The sequence below is a fragment of the Scyliorhinus torazame genome, chromosome 22, assembly GCF_047496885.1.
Source record: "Scyliorhinus torazame isolate Kashiwa2021f chromosome 22, sScyTor2.1, whole genome shotgun sequence".
NCBI classification, from domain to species: domain Eukaryota; kingdom Metazoa; phylum Chordata; class Chondrichthyes; order Carcharhiniformes; family Scyliorhinidae; genus Scyliorhinus; species Scyliorhinus torazame.
Genome location: NC_092728.1, coordinates 107,929,163 through 107,946,453, shown reverse-complemented (window position 1 = coordinate 107,946,453; position 17,291 = coordinate 107,929,163). Strand labels below are relative to the sequence as shown.

The 17,291-nt window shown below is 49.3% G+C and overlaps 1 protein-coding gene across 13 annotated transcripts in view; it reads left to right on the top strand.

Moving 5' to 3' along the window:
* The window catches only part of sec16a (SEC16 homolog A, endoplasmic reticulum export factor), a 115,069-nt gene that overhangs the window by 60,103 nt on the left and 37,675 nt on the right, over positions 1-17,291 (top strand). For 10 of the 13 annotated variants that reach the window (XM_072488894.1, XM_072488892.1, XM_072488898.1 and 7 more), the window contains 7 exons: positions 1,428-1,545; positions 3,565-3,676; positions 4,854-4,959; positions 5,163-5,303; positions 10,044-10,157; positions 10,268-10,478; positions 15,391-15,648. In XM_072488894.1, the coding sequence (XP_072344995.1) occupies positions 1,428-1,545; positions 3,565-3,676; positions 4,854-4,959; positions 5,163-5,303; positions 10,044-10,157; positions 10,268-10,478; positions 15,391-15,648 (1,060 nt within the window). The remainder of the gene's footprint in view (positions 1-1,427; positions 1,546-3,564; positions 3,677-4,853; positions 4,960-5,162; positions 5,304-10,043; positions 10,158-10,267; positions 10,479-15,390; positions 15,649-17,291) is intronic. The other 3 variants (XM_072488903.1, XM_072488902.1, XM_072488901.1) reach the window with 1 other exon arrangement.

Below are 17,291 nucleotides of genomic sequence, written 5' to 3'. Positions count from 1 at the left end.
GGAGTCAATGGGAATCAGGGGAAAACTCTCAGCTGGTTGGGAGTCATACCCGGCACAAAGGGAGATGGTTGTGGTGGTTGGAGGTCAATCATCTCAGTTCCAGGACATCACTGTAGGAGTTCCTCGGGGTAGTGTCCTAGACCCAACCATCTTCAGCTGCTTCATCAATGACCTCCCTTCCAATGTAAGGTCAGAAGTGGGGATGTTCTCTGATGACTGCACAATGTTCAGCACCATCCACGACTCGCCAAATGATGAAGCAGTCCCTGTCAAAATGCAGCAAAACCTGGGCAATATCCAGGCTTGGGCTGACAAGTGGCAAGTTACATTTGCGCCACACAAGTGCCAGTCCATGGCCATCTCCAAGGAAAGAGGATCTAACCATCAACCATTGACATTCAATGGCATTACCATCACTGAATCCCCCACTGTCAACATCCTGGGGGTTACCGTTATCCAGAAACTGACGTAGACTTCCACATTAATACTGTGGCTACAGGAGCAGGACAGTGGCTGGGAATCCTGCAGCGGGTAACTTGCCTCTTGTCTGCCCAGAGCCTGTCTACCATCTACAAGTCAGGAGTATAAATGAATACTCTACGCTTGCTGGAGTACAGCTCCAACAACACTCGAGAAGCTCAACACCATCCAGGACAAAGCAACCCACTTGTTTCGTACCCCTTCCACAAACATTCAATCCCTCAGCTACCGCACAGTGGCAGCCGTGTGAACCGTCTGCAAGATGCGCTGCAGCATCTCACCAAGATTTCTTAGCTCCTTCCAAACCCACAGCTGCTACCATCTAGAAGGGCAAGGGCAGCAGATATCTGGGAACCCCATCACCTGCAAGTTCCCCTCCAAGAGACTCTACATCCTAACGTGGAAATATATCGCTGTTCCTTCGCAGTCACTCGGTCAAAATCGCGAATCTCCCTCCCTAACAGCAGTGTGGATGTACCTCGACCACATGGACTGCAACAGTTCAATGTGGTAGCTCACCACCACCTTAAGGGCAAATAGGGATGGGCAATAAATGCTGGCCAAGCCAGCGACTCCCACATCCTGTAAATGAATAAAGTTTTTTAAAAATTACGATATCAAGTGCCCTCTTCTACAACATGCATGACTGGATGCTTGGGCATGTGGGTAATTGGAAGAAGGACATGATGAGCTTCCTGTGGTCTATTGGCTTATCAGCAGTTTACCCCAACCCATTAGATACCAGGAACTGCTGTCTGCAAAAACAGTATCAAGTAAAGTCACTGGCTTCAATGGAAAAGGCTTTGAGGGTTTTCCCACACTCCCTAGTTTGCTTTGGTACTAATGCATTTTGCCACAGAATGGTTGATAAGGGCACTGTGTAAAACCAGGAAGCTCAGAGTAAGAGATTACCAGCCTATAAGCCTGTTGTTTTTCTTTTAATTCAGTGTTGTGGAGATGAGAGGTGGGGAGACTGGCGACCCCACCTTGCAATGGTGCTGTCTAACCTTTCCCATGGGCTAGACCTGGACAGGAAAACCATCACGACAATGGGAGACACGCTTGGTAGGTCGTACTCCGCCACTTCCTGACAGTCGGTTGTTTTCGGGGCATTTCCCCATCCCCTTTCATGAGGCTCAAAATCCACCCCTCGTCTCCCTGTCCCCTCTCTCCCCAAAGCTGTGGGTGAGAGAACTCTGTGGCGCTGTGAATTAGCATCAGTTTGAGAGGATCAGTCAGATCGTACACACGGTATCACCTGCAAGTCCCCTCCAAGCCCCACACTATCCGGACTTTACTGTCACTGGGTCAAGATCCTGGAAGTCGCTCCCTACCAGCACAGTGGGTGTGCCTACGCCACATGGACTGCAGCGGTTCAGGAACGCTGCTCACCCACCACCTTCTCGAAAGCAGTTCGAGATGGGCAGCAAATGTTGGCCGTACCAGCGACGCCTCATCCCCTGAAATAATATAAAGAAATGCTTGTACCATTTCTTTAAATGTTTCCCATTTATGGCCTTGGCTTTTAGTCTATTTACCCAATCAACGGGAGCCGGTTCTCTCCCCATACCCATGCATGTGGTTGATCTTCAAGATTCTTATTTTGGACTTGAGTATGCCGCACTTAAACTTAATATGGAATTTGGTAGTATTATGATTACTAATTCCCAGAGGATCTTTTCCCATAACCCTGCCTCATTGGACACTACTAGATCTAAAATAGCTTTATTCCTAGACGTTTCCTAGGAAACTCACAAAATCATTCTTCTTCCAGAGACCACCTTTGTCAATTTGATTGATCCAGTCTATATTGAAGATTAAAATAACTCAAAAAATTATGTCGCTTTTGTTATAAACTCTAATTATTTCTCGTCTAACAGTATAGCTAATGTTAAGAGCCCTATAAACCCGTCCCACAAGATCTTTTTCACTATTGCTATTCCTAATCTTCACCTAAACTGATTCTGTTTCCTGATCTGCTGAGCCAAGATACTGTCCTTGTGTCATGCTTTATTATCAGCGCTACTCCTCCTTTCCATGCTGCCTGTCTTTTTGAAATGTTGTGTACCCCGGAATATTATTTCCCAACCTTGGTCACCTTGTAACCACCATTTGGCCCATTGAGTCTGCACCATCCCTCCGAAAGAGCAACATAACTAGGCCCACTCCCCTCCCCAGCAGCCCTATCCTCCGTAACCTAACCTGCACATCACTGAGCACTACTGGGCAATTTACCATGACCAATCCGCCTAACCGGCACATCTTTGGACTCTGGGAGAAAACTATAGGAAACCCATGCAGACATGGGGAGAATGTGCAAACTCCTCACAGACAGTCGAACCCTAGTCCCTGGCGCTGTGAGGCAGCAGTGCTAACCCTAGTTCCGGGCGCTGTGTGGCAGCAGTGCTAACCCGGGACCCAGGCACTGTGAGGCAGCAATGCTAATGCCGATTAGATTGGAGCCATTTATCTTTCTTTGTCTGCAAGTTCCTCTACGTCGTTACAATGCTTTGTGAGTTCAAATAAAGAGTCTTTATTTTTGCTTCAAATTGTCCCTTGTCCAACTTCCCGTACCAGCCTCCCCGAACAGGTGCCGGAATGTGGCGACTAGGGGCTTTTCACAGTAACTTCATTGAAGCCTACTTGTGACAATAAGCTATTATTATTAACTCTACTTGTCTTTACCCAAATCACTACACTGGACTATTGCCTTAATCCTCCTCCTTAGATTTCAAAATCTTTCCTTCGCCAGACTCCTTGCTCCCCTTTTAGTTTAAAACCCCATCCACAGCCCGAGTTAGGTGACTCGCTGGGACGCTGACTTCAGGAAGCACTTCTTCACACAGAGTGTGGTGGAAATCTGGAACCCTCTCCCTGACAAAGCTGTTGAGGCAGGGGATCAATTAAAAAATCCAAAACCTTGAGTGGCAAGATTTTGTGTTGGGTACCGGTTATAGATAATTGAAATTGAGGCACAGAGCAGTCATGATCTGATTGAATGGGTGTACAGGCGGCCCCCACCCTGTTCCTGTGTTTGAGAGGGCTGAGTGGAAGGTGTTGACAGCAGGATTCCTTCCCTTGCAGCTACCAAGGGGCTGCTGGATGCCTCGCACTTCTGTTACCTGATGGCACAGATTGGATTTGGAGTGTACACCAGAAAGGCCACCAAACTCGTTCTGATTGGCTCAAACCACAGGTGAGCTCTCGTGTGGTGTCTTGTGCTCGGTAAGAAAGAAGTATCATTTCTGTAGCACCTTGCACATCCTCGGGATCTCACTAACTGCTTTACTGCCAGTGGAGCTTTTTTGAAGTGCAGCTGCAGGCAAATATGTGTACAGGAAGATCCCACAGTTACCGATGTGGAGACCAGATAACCAGTTTATTTTCGTGATGTTGGTCGAAGGATGGATATTGTCCAGGGCGCGTGGGGAGATCCCTTGCTCCTATTTGAATCGTGGGTGTGGGATTTTGTTTTTCATGTCCACCTGTGGTGGGGCCTTGGTTAGGGTAGAATCACAGAATTTACAGTGCAGAAGGAGACCATTCGGCCCATCGAGTCTGCACCAGTTCTTGGCAAGAGCACCCTACTGAACCCCACAGTTCCATCCTATCCCCATAACCCAGTAACCCCACCTAACCTCTTGGACACTAAAGGGCAATTTATCACGGCCAATCCACCTAACCTGCACATCTTTGGACTGTGGGAGGAAACCGGAGCCCCCGGAGGAAACCCACGCAGACACGGGGAGGAAGTGCAAACTCCGCACAGACAGTGACCCAAGCCGGGAATGGAACCTGGGACCCGGGCGCTGTGAGGCAGCAGTGCTAACCACTGTGCCACCATGCCGCCCCGGTTGTCTCACTGAAAGTCAGTACTTCCAAAAGCGCAACGCGCTCTCAGCAGCACCAGCTTGTCGGCCTGTATTGCGTGTTGAAGTCTCTGGAGTAGGGTTAAGTGGGGTTGCTACCAACTGAGCCAAGCTGGCAGTGACAGAAAACCATCTGAGCTGAAAAAAATCAAGAGCCCAAATGAATGAATGTTTTTATCAGAGGTAAGCCTGCTGGATATACAATCCGGAGAACAGTCAAAACGAATTGGAGAGGCCTGCACCAACACCTGGCTTTTCTTGTTCAATCACTCAGTCCCTGAGGACTTGCGCAGGAGGCCGTTGGTTGTTGGCTGTAAGCTCTGTATAAGCTCAGCCTCCTCACACTGCCATTCACCTGTCTCCACAATACATCAACCTGGGCCAGTGTGTTTTTACTCAAACATTGCACACTCTAAACCAGAATTGACATTTGATAGAAAGAGTTCACTTGTTAGTTTGCCTTTTAAGGGTGATGTTCTGAAAATGCTTCTTTACTGTTTTCAGCTGGTCCTTTCTGAGGTTTGCTTCGAACGGAGCCATCCAACGCACGGAGGCATACGAGTACGCCCAGGCTCTGGGTAACCAAGTCTGCTTCCTTCCCAACTTTCAGGTACAAGATAAACTTCCATTCAGATTTACTGTCTCTTGGCTCTCCATCCTCTACCTACCCCCACCGCACAACACGCAGACAGGCGCACACACACGCACGTCTCCTGCTGCTCAGTGATGGGCTCTAGCGTTGTCTCATTGTGTTTTGACCAGGCTGTAATGGTGAATTTTGTCCCCCTCTTTCCCCCTCTCCCTCCATCACAGGTATTTAAGTTTATTTACGCGTGCAGACTGGCAGAGATGGGCTTGGCTGCACAGGCCTTTCACTACTGTGAGGTCATCGCGAGGACTGTTCTCAGGAACCCAGTCTATTACTCGCCAGTGTTCCTGAGCCAACTCATTCAGGTACAGAGATGGCTGTGACAAGTATGTATTTTATTTTAATAAACATTCAAAATTATAAGTGTTAATAAAAAAACATTTGTTTTTGAGGTGTGGGAGAGAAGGCGAGAGAGAGAGGGGGTGGGTGATGCGACGAGGCGATGTTGGAGAAGAAACATGGTCCGAGGTAGAGAAAGGGGCCATCTTGGATGGGCCGGGTACAGGGTGAAGTTAATGGGGGTGGAGCTGAAAGGTGAGGATGGCGGACGGTAGAGGGGAATGGAGATGTAAGCGCCTGGTACGGCTGATAACGTGGAACGTGCGAGGGCTCAGTGGACTGGTGAAGAAATCTCGGGTCTTTGCGCACCTCAGGAGTTTAAAAGCGGAGGTGGTTTTTCTGCAGGAGGCGCACCTCCGCGTGAAGGACCAGGTTAGGTTGAGAAAGGGCTGGGTGGGTCAGATTTTCTACTTTGGTTTGATTGTGGGGGTGGCAATTTTGAAAAGTAAGAAAACGGGGTTTGTGAGCGTGAAGGAAGTGAGGGACCTGGGTGAGAGATATGTGATTGTGAGTGGGTTGTTAGAAGGGACCATAAGACATGGGACCAGAATTGGGCCACTCAGCCCATCGAGTCTGCTCCGCCATTCAATCATGGCTGATATTTTTCTCATCCCCATTCTCCTGCCTTCTCCCCATAACTCCTGATTCCCTTATTAATCAAGAACCTATCTATCTCTGTGTTAAAGACACTCAGTGATTTGGCCTCCACAGTCGTCTGCGGCAAAGAGTTCCACAGATTTACCAGCCTCTGGCTGAAAACATTCCTCCTCATCTCTGTCCTAAAGGATCGTCCCTTTAGTCTTGGATTGTGTCCTCTGCTTCTAGTTTTGGTTGGGGTGGAGGGGGCAGAATATGCGGGGATAGTTATCTCGGACCACCTGCCCCACTGGTTGGAGATTCGACTTAGATCGGGACGGGAGCAGAGGGGTGGAGGCTTGAACCGGGGCTGTCGGCAGATCATAGATCAGAGAATTTACAGTGCAGAAGGAGGCCATTCAGCCCATCAAGTCTGCACTGGCCCTTGGAAAGAGCACCCTACCCAAGCCCACACCCCCACCCTATCCCCAGCAACCCCACCCAACCCTTTTGGACACTAAGGACAATTTAGGGTGACCAATCCACCTAACCTGCACATCTTTAGACTGTGGGAGGAAACCCGGAGGAAACCCACTCAGACACTGGGAGAAAGTGCAAACTCCGCACAGACAGTGACCCAAGCCAGGAATCGAACCTGCGACCCTGGAGGTGTGAAGCGACAGTGCTAACCACTGTGCTACCGTGCCGGCAAGAGCACACTAATACAAAAAAAAAGGGAAGGACTCGTTGGAATGTGGGTCGTATAGGCCCATATCATTGTTAAATACGGATGTGAAAGTGCTGGCTAAATTGGTGATGGGAAGGATGGAAGGTTGTGCCCCGGGAGTGGTTGCGGAGGACCAAACAGGCTTCGTAAAGGGCAGGCAGCTTTCTAGTAATAAGGCGGGCGTTAAACTGAGTTGAATTGGAGCACACCTCTATCACTCAGCCAGGATCGACAAGACTCCACACACACTGTACCTCTGCTCACCTGGTTCAATATCACACTGTGTGCTGCATTAACCAGGCTGCGCTCACAGCACAAAAATAGGTGATCATGACCCTGTCGCGAGGCCAGATGCCGGAGGTAGTGGTGTCCATGGATGCGGAGAAGGCATTCGACCGGGTGGAGTTTGGTACCTGTTTGGGCCGCAGTTTGTGGCATGGGTGTGCCTGTTATATATGGCACTGATGGCGAGTGTGTGGACCAATGACATGGGTTCACAGAACTTTGAATTGCAGAGGGGAACAAGGCAGGGGTGCCCGCTGTCGCCGCTGCTATTTGCGCTGGCTATAGTGCCTCTGGCAGTGGCTCTTAGGGGGTTGGCAGAGTTGCAAGGGATCATGAGGGGGCGAAGGGAGCATCGGGTGTTGCTGTACGCGGACGACCTACTATTGTATATTTAGGACCCGCTGGAGAGCATAGAGAGGATCATGGGCCCGTTGGGGAAGTTTGAGGCGTTCTCGGGATATAAGTTAAATGTAGGGAAAAGCGAAGTGTTCCCGGCGAACGAGTAGGATCGGCGGGTCAATCTAGATGGGACCAGCGAATCACGCTTATGTTCTGGTGCTGCGAAAGGTTGGGGAGATTCTGGGCGGGGGAGTGTTCGCAGCACCAAGAAGGATTGTGGGGGAGGAGTTTGAGCCGGACCCTTTGGTGGCGATATTTGGGATATCGGAGAAGCCGCAGCTCATGGGGAGGAGGAAGGCCGATGTTGTGGCCTTCGCCTCTCCGATTGCCTGGCGAAGAATTGTGCTGGTGAGGTGGTCAGCAACGCAGCCGGGGAGTGGCGGCCTGACTGGGGGACTTGTATGACTTTCTTCTGTTGGAAAAGATTAAGTACAAATGAAGGGGTTCAGCGGAGAGCTTGGAGGCGAGGTGGGGGATGTTCGTGGCTGTGTTTGAGGAGCTGTTTGTCGTGGGGAGATGAAAAGGAGGAACATATGTACAAACTGTATAGTTGTGTGTTGGGGAATTTGTTCCCTGAATTGTTTATGTTTTGTAACCTATATACGTTTCAAATAAAATACATTAAAAAAAATCATTTGTTATATTTTAATAAAAAATAAAACTGGTGAACTCGCTTAAAAGCCCAGGCTTTAACTATGTGATAGTCACTAATAAATCCAGGAGAAATGTCTTTACTCCGAGAGCGGGGCGAATCTGGAACTCGCTCCCACAGGGAGTGGTTGAGGTGTATAGTATTGAATACGTTTAAGGGGGAAGCTGGATGAACAGATGAGGGAGAGCGGGATAGAAGGATAGGGTGATGGGGTGATATGAGCGTGGGATGGGAGGAGACTCGTGTGGAGCAGAAACATCAATATAGACCAGTTCGGCTGAATACCCTATTTTTGTGCTGGGAACGCAGCCTGGTTAATGCAGCACACAGTGTGGTATTGAACCAGGTGAGCAGAGGTACAGTATGTGTGGAGTCTTGTTGATCCTGTGTGCTCCAATTCAACTCTGTAACCCTGGCAGGGGAGGGGAAAGAGGACCAGCCTGGCTTTCTGTTCTGTCTGACAGGCAGGTGCATATTAGAGAATAGACATAATCTTGCGCTGGGTGCTGTCTAAGCTGGTGTGATAGGGATGATTTGTTCAGGTTGGGTTATAACCTCTGTTGTCCCTCTCTTCACTTGTCCCTGTGAGACTGTCTGGTACTGGGAGTGATGTCACTGTGATTGTGATGTGGAGCTGCGGTGGCTAGTGGAAGTTACACAGCCGTGCGGTGTCTGTATTGTGTGGTGCCACAGCAGCTGTGTTAGGGCAGGCCCCTCGCTGAACTCACATACGCTCTGCAGATAGATGTGAATGTGATGACTCCCCATGGCACAGATTATATGCAACGGTTACCCCACCAGATGACTGGTGAGTACAGCCAGCGACCAATGCCTGTAACTCGGGAGTGGTCAGAGTTTAATTAGTACGCCTCTCTGAGCTGAGTGAGGTGATGGGGGTCGAGCAGGATGGCTGCACATGTGCAGTGGCCACCGCCGCCCGCTCCACCGCCGCCCGCTCCACCGCCGCCCGCTCCACCGCCGCCCGCTCCACCGCCGCCCGCTCCACCGCCGCCCGCTCCACCGACCCTGACTCCAGGTGGCAGCAGAAGCTTTAAAATCTTGTTTTATCATTTATACTGCCTCCAAATAAAGATCAGGATAGCAAATGACCGAATAAGAAGGGGATGCTAATGAGAAGGAAGTGGCCGTGCCAGCAAAAATAACAGTGACTATTTCAGCTCAACATTTCATAATGGAACAGACCATATATGCTAACTAACTGTGCCGAAACTACGTCATCCAGAACTTTCTTGCTCAGCCAGACTTGCGGGGGCAAAAGTTTGGAAAGTTTTGTGTAGTGAGTTGAGTTGCCAGCCAAGTTGGGACGGCTTAGTGGAGCAGGTTCCTGTACAGCTCAGTGGGTAGTTAATGGGACACTTAATCCCAGGGCAGTGATCTCGGGGGGCCCCCTCACTGGGTAACTCCTACACCACTGTAACTGCGTCTGCGCATGTGCAGGAAATACTGCTCAGGGTGTTGTGGCAGAAATAAATGCGAACCAGTGGGATTTGTGGGAGGAGAATAATGTTGATGCTGGAAAGTGTGTATAGCAGGTAAGGATATGTGAGCCGTGCCATTCTCTAGGAAGGATGTCCAAAGCCTTGGAGAAAGTGCAGAAGCGATTTACGGGAACAGTACCAGGGACAAGGAAGATCAGTTCTGTGGAGGGACAGGAGAAGCCAAGATTGTTCTCTTTAGAGCTGTGAAGCTGAAGATGTGACTTAATAGAGGTGTTCAAATTATAAGGGCTCTTGCAGGAGTAAATAAGGAGAATGGTTCCACTGGCAGGAGGTTCTGTAACTAGGGGAGTGATTGGCAACAGAACTAGGGAGGAGATGAGAATTCTTTTACCCAGCGGGTTGCTGTGACTTGGAAGGTGCTGCCAGATAGGGCGGTGTAAGAAGCCTCAAAAGAGAATTGGATTAATACCGGAAAAGGAAAAGTAGCTTCACTCTTGCTACCAAAAGTGAATCAGGAGTAGCTGCTTTGTGGGGAACGGTATCTGAGTTATAGTTGCTGAATGTTTTTCCTTTTGTCTCTCTCCTCTTGCGTCCTCTGCCTGAGCAGATTTCCTCCCAGTTGCGATTCTTTGACCCTCAGTTGAAGGAACGGTCGGAACAGGAGTTGCACGTGGAACCCGATTGGATTAAACACCTCCAGCAGACGGAAAGCCAGCTGAAGGTGAGACTGCTCCCTCCACCACCCCCGTGCCCCATCACATCCCACTCTCGGGGGGGGCTTCTCACACCCGCCTATGCCCGGCACTACCTGTTTACCCTCTCTTTCCCCAGGACGGAGCGTTTGTTTGCAGGTCAGGCAGAGCCACGCCCCAGCCGTTCTGTTCCAGCACCCCCAGTTCGGAGTACGACCAGGTCAGCCAATCAGATGGGCTTACGACAGGCCCTCAGGAGGAGGCCTCGGGAGTGGACAATCCATTGATGACATCCTTTGTGCCAGACGCAGGATTGCCGGGAATGCTTGGAGTGCAGCTCATGCCACCAGGTAGCTAAGCCACCAGGTATCTGAAGCGTACATTAGGCTCTGGGTGCGTTTCCCACCCTTCACCCTCTGCCATCTGACATAGAATTATCTACAGCACAGATAGGAGCTGGCCATCCCATCAGACCAATGCTGTGGATGTTTGTGCTCCACATGTGGCGACTCTCACCCCATCAGCATATCCTTCAATTCCTTTCACTGTCATTTGTTTTATCCATCTTCTCTTTAAATGTTCCTGTATCACTTGCCTCAAACCTGTTGGACTTAAACCTGGTGTTGTAAGACTTCTTACTGTGCTCCTGCCCTGTGGTAGCTCGTTCAGCATTCTCACCACTCAGTCGAGGTTCCTCCTGAATTTCTCATTATGCTTTATTAATGACTATCTTGGATTGATAGCCGCTATTTTTGAATTATTCTCAGCATTGGAGCATTGCGGTTAAAACCCTCCCACAAATCCTCACCCTCACTTCCCCTGCACCTCTGCTGTGACACTGAGCTGGGTATCAGTGGCACCCCAGCTAACAATTCTTGGTTAAGCACATCCCACCTGAGCTGGGACAGCCCAGCCGTTGGTGTTTGTGACATTGGCCGAATGTGCAAGGACTGCCCTGGCAGTGCCGGCCAGCATTCCAGTCATGGGCCACATGTGGCTAATTGGGAATCCAGATGTGGTTAATTGTCATTATTTACTAAACCGTGAAAGGAAGAGTAACGCCCAGTTGCTGGGTTGTGTGATCCCTACCCATTGGTGTAGAGTTTGCTCATGAACGTTTAATCTTTCAGAGCTGAGAGAAAGCGGAGCTTGCATGTTTTTTGGTCGATGTGTCTTGGTTACTGAATGGTGGCGGTTGTTCGGTAAATATGCAGCTATGAAATTGTGTGTGTGTGGGGGAGTGTTCCACTCAAACTGGTGGATAAAGCAACGTCTCCAAAACCACATTGTGACTGGTTTGTGATTTCTACTGCACAGTAGGTGCTCCGGGCTCTGCTTGGTGCTTTGTAAATTATCTGGACTCCCTCGATATCTCTGGGGTAGAGGAACTGACCAGAGTGGTGCTGAACTCCACTTGGAAAAACTCTGTCTGACTCCGCCTCAATGACCCAGCCTTCACAAACCCTCCGAGAGAAAGAAATTCTCCTCACCTCCATCTGAAAACAGAGATCCCTTATTCTTACACTGTGTCCCCCGGTTCTAGTCTCTTCCACAGCATCATTTCAGCATCCATCCCGTCAAACCCCTGCAGAATCTTATGTTTCAATAAGATCCTCTCTCGTTCTTCTAAACTCCACTGGGTTTCGACCCAACCTGCTCAACTTTTCGTCATACATTTCATCCCAGGAATGAGTCAAGTGACCCTTCTCTGAACTGCTGCTAATGCAATTGTGTCCAGCGCGCAGTATTCCAGATGTGGTCTCACCAAGGCCCTGTACAGCTGCAGTAAAACATCCCCACTTTTATATTCCATTCCCCTTGAAATAAACGCCATTCCCCTTCCTAATCACCTGTTGTACCTGCGGACTAACGTTTTGTGATTCAGAATAATCTTTCTTCGTGTCACAAGTAGGCTTACATTAACACTGCAATGACGTTACTGTGAAAATCCACCAGTCGCCACACTCCGGCGCCTGTTCGGGTACACAGAGGGTAAATTCAGAATGTCCAAATTACCTAACAGTGCATCTTTCGGGACTTGTGGGAGGAAACCGGAGCTCCCGGAGGAAACCCACGCGGAGACTGTGCACAGACAGTGGGCCAAGCTGGGAATTCAAGCCGGGTCCCTGGCGCTGTGAGGCAACAGTGCTAACCACCGTGCTACCATAATGCCCTTCATTGCATTTACAAAACATGTGTATGTGGACTTGAAGTGCCGTAACCTACAAGGCTACAGACCAAGAGTTGCAAGATGGAATTAGGCTGGGTAGCTACTTGTCAGCTGGCATGGACAGAATGGGCAGAATGGCCTCCCCAGTGCCATAATTCTTTCTAAGTTTCAACATCATTCAATGGAAATGAACTAAGGATGCAATGACAGCCCTGGATAGAACCAAGGCAAGGATTTGCTTTGGAGTCATGCCGCAGCTTTAAGATTGGCATGTCTGAACACCCAGATCCCTCTACCACCAAGCTCTGTAACCCCTCTCCATTTTAAATCCGTGTTTTTAGAACCTTTTTGCCCGGGTCCCATTTTTACCAACTGGCTGGCCTTCGGGACCCTCGTCGGCAGCCGACCTTTAGGACTGATTTTCAGATTTCAGCTTCGTAATGTGCTGTTCATCAAAGGCCCTGGAGCTCAGGACACAGCTCACACCAGCACTGCTTTGTCCTGCCGTAGACTCTCCTGAGAAGCTCTCTCCAGCAGATTCAGTTGTGAGATCCTGGCTTGTTTTGTGTCTCTGGCCCCCTCTTCCTCATTATAAACCGATCCATCTTCAGTTCTTCACATACTCCTGTTGCTTGTATATTGGCAGCTACAAAATGGAGGAATCTCTACTCCATGATTTCAGGACCAAAGCACAGACCGCGTGACGTTGCTGTATGTGCTGGGAATGTGATCTCTCTCACTCTCACTCTCACTCTCACTCTCACTCTCTCTCACTCTCTCCACTTCTGGTGTGAAGACTCTGCCATTTTTAAAAAGAAATTGTTGCTGGGAATGCACCCTGATGTCAGGACGAGACGGTACTGGGTTAGTGCGTTGACGTCAGGATGTGGCAGTCAGCTACACTGGGCACCGGGCCTGTGCACTGTTGGAACCACCTGAGGGGGCATGCGCGTGGACGGCATTCTCTTGGTGGACAGCACATTGTGCCCCATGAGTTTTATTTGTGAAGACCGCTAACTTACACGTTGCAGAGGTTTCAAACATTGACACACATTTCACAAGCTGGTCCCTAAATCCCACTTGCTCTGTCCCAGAGGAGAACCACACGTGGTTTATTCTCTGTGATTGCTGTTGGTGCCTTCTTCTTGGATCTCAGTTTAAAGAACAAACAAATCGTTTCTGTAGCTATCTCACCATTCCTCCTTCCTGAGATGGTGTAGACATTGAAGTACTTGTGGGAATCAATGAACTGGAGCTGACGGCCAGCATCGTGGCCCGCCGTCCTCACCCCTACACAAACGTCACTTGGCCTCTCTCCGTGTCCCTCACACAGACTTCACTCGGCCTCTCTCCGTGTCCCTCATACAAACTTCACTGCCTCTCTCACCCCCACACAAACTTCACTGCCTCTCTCACCCCCACACAAACTTCACTCCGTCTCTCACCCTCACACAAACTTCACTCTGCCTCTCTCACCCTCACACAGATTTCACTCGGCCGCTCTGCGTGTCCTTCACCGGCCCCGAGCTCCGACAGTCCCACCGCCGGAGGTACCGCCCCTGCTGCCTCCTATTGGTCGGCGGAACAGTTAGACGCTGACTGTGACATAAGGAAAGCTAAGCTCCCATTGGATAATCTGGATGCCAATCGGATGGATTGGCAAAATGCTGCAGCTGCTGGCGGAACCGGGCGGCATTCTCAACCTAAAAGCCGACCGCGGCTGTTGGTGCTTCTCCTGCGATCGGGAAAGCCACGACTGGTCGCTCCGCGACCCTCCCGCGCATCTCAACCCTGATGTAAATAATATACTCTACACCAACAAATAATTCCTATCACATTCACCCTCTATGCTGCCAAAAGCTTTCAATCCCCTTTCCTTTAGTCATCTCCCCAGTCTAACCCTAAATGTTGACCGAGGTTCTACCCCAACCACCACACCTAGAAGTGAATGCCACAGCTTCTCCGCTCATTGTGAAGATGGTCCTTGGTTTCTGTTCTAAATCTCTTACATTTAATCTTGTACTTAAAGGCCCTCTTGTACCTAGTCTAAAGCCCTAAACTGCTGGATTGATTCTGCTTATAGCTGCCTTGCTACCTCCAGCCTGCCACTCCCTCTCAGAATTTTAAATACAATTTTTCAAGAGTTCCTTCCAGCAGACCAGAAGGATTCCAGCTTTGATCCCAAGTCTTTCTGAGTTAGCTGACCTCATTGAGGGTAACAATGCTACAAAGGATCTCTATTTTTGGGCTGGGTGGGGAGATGGAGGTGTGCTGGAAGGAGTGAAGATTTGACGAGGCTGTGCCTAAGCGCGTGGGCCCGTCCAGAAGCCTTTAACATAGTAAAATGTCCCAAGACATTTCACAGAAGTGCGATCAAATAAAACTTTGACAGCAAACCCAAATGAGCGATTAGGACAGCTGGCTAAAAACATTGACAAGGGGGCAGGTTTTAAACTGTGTCTTAAAGGGGGGGAAGAGAAAGAGGTGAAGAGATTTAGGGAGCAAATCCCAGAGCTTGTGACCAGGAAGCAAATCCCAGAGGTTGTGACCAGGGAGCAAATCCCAGGGCTTGTGATCGGGGCAGTGAAAGACCTGGCCGCAAATGATGCAGCGATGAAAATCGAGGATGTGCAAGAAGCGGAGGAGCGCTGAGGTCTGAGGCTTCAGGAGCTGGAGCTAATTCGAGAGGTAGGGAGTGGCGAGGTCGTTGAGGGATTTGAAAAGCAAAAAGAATTTTGTTAAAAGCAAGACGCTCAAGAGTCCAAAGCCAAATTAGTTGAACAAAGCGAAAAAGATTAATTGGACTGGAATCCACCTATGAGGAAAAGAGAATTTAAAATAACAAAATTAAAAAGAGCGCTAACTATTAAAAACGCAGGAGCCTTTGTATGAACAATTGATGGCCACCGTGTGTGATTGGTGAGATGCAATTGGTTCACAGATCGGCTGTGATTTCGCTGAATGGCAGAACAGGCTCCTGGGGGCTGACTGGCCTCCTCCTGTTGCTGTGTAACAGGCTGAGGGAGTGGAGTGGCCGCCCCCTGTCCCCTGGCACCTACCTATTTCCTGTGAATGTGCTTGTTTCCTTCCAGCTCCTCCTCACACCGTATTGGACAGCAGGCCGATGGCAGCCCCTCCGCCTCAGATGATGATGATGGATGGCAGCATTCCCATGTACTCGCCTACCCAAGCCTCACCCGGCTTCCCAGGGCAGTCTCCCAACTCTGCCTTCAAACAGCCTTATGATCCAGCTAAAGGCCCGCTGTCCATGGGACCACTGGGACCTACTTCGGGGCCCCCTGCAGAGGCTCTGCAGACTGTGTTGGAGCAGCAGCTGCCAGAGAACATAGGTTGGTACACTGGTGACGGCAGCTGTGAATAGGATGTGGGGATAAAAAGAGTGTTTAAAGCATTGATATTGGCCAGGGTTTAAAAAACTCCCAAAGTATATCATGGAGTTCACCTGACCTATTTGGCTAGGATGAGCACAAGAACCTGCCTTTCAGGGTGTTATTCAACTGAGTTCTTTGTCGCTTTTAATCAAAAAAACTAGCTTTATTCTACGAATTTAGTTAATATTTGTATAAACACGCAGTAAGAATTTTTATCAACTACAAACATAAAGACACCACACAGCTACAGTAATCTATGTATAATCCTTAATGAATTCCCCCTTAACTGTTCCAATTCAATAACAAAATCCAAGTAAAACCAGAAGCCCCTTTTCAAAGGTGTGGCCCAGCACACGGCATTCTCACTGGTGTAAGACTTGTTATTAATACTCTGTTCCCCTTTTCAAACAGCAGGTTTCAATTCCTTCCAGCAAGCAATTATCTCTTTTAAATTACCAAGCAGTCTGGAAACAGCTTTTAACATGAAGATAGAGAGACACTTCTTTCAACCTGTGCAGTTCAAACCAGTCCAAACCTCAAAGCGAAAGTAAAACCCACAGAGCCACAGCCCAGCTCCACCTACACAATGACATCACTGAAGCCATGTGATAAGACAAAATCAAGGGACACTCCCATGACAGCATTCCCGGGATGAAACTCGCAAGTAGCTGTCAGGAATTCAATCCTGTGCATGGGTCTCTAACCAAGTTCTCCAGATTTGTGCTACTTTCCAAAGCAAGACTCCATTTCTATAGCATCTTTCACCAGCACCGTGTATCCCAGGCGCTTCACAGCCAATGAAGTAGAAGGGTAGTTACTGTTGTAATGTAGGAAATGCAGCAAATCTGCAGGCAGCTGCACCGTGATAATGACCAGATCGTGTGATATTGGTTATGGGGTGGATATTGACCAAAACATTGGAGGGAACATCCTTGCTGCTTTTGAAATAGTGTTACGGGGCTGTGGGATTGTTTGATACTATGGTATGCAGAGAAAGCAAGGTAGTGGGTTCATTTTGGGATTGATACAGAGTTATGGAGAATGGGAGCAGTTTGGGATCACTGCAGGGATATTGGTTATGGGATTAGTTTGGGATTGATACAGGAGAATGGGTTGTGGGATTACCTTTGGGATTGCTGGACTGCGGGATTAGTTTGGGATTGATGGAGGGATGTGGGCTGCGGGATTAGTTTGGGATTGATGGAGGGGCTGGGTTGTGGGATTAGTTTGGGATTGATGGAGGGGCTGGGTTGTGGGATTAGTTTGGGATTGATGGAGGGGTGTGGGCTGCAGGATTAGTTTGGGATTGATGGAGGGGCTGGGTTGTGGGATTAGTTTGGGATTGATGGAGGGGTGTGGGTTGGGGATTGATGGAGGGGCTGGGCTGTGGGATTGATGGAGGGGTGTGGGTTGGGGATTGATGGAAGGGTGTGGGTTGGGGATTGATGGAAGGGTGTGGGTTGGGGATTGATGGAAGGGTGTGGGTTGGGGATTAGTTTGGGATTGATGGAGGGGTGTGGGTTGGGGATTGATGGAGGGGCTGGGCTGTGGGATTAGTTTAGGATTGTTTTAACGGAACCAGTACGGTTATGATAGGTTAG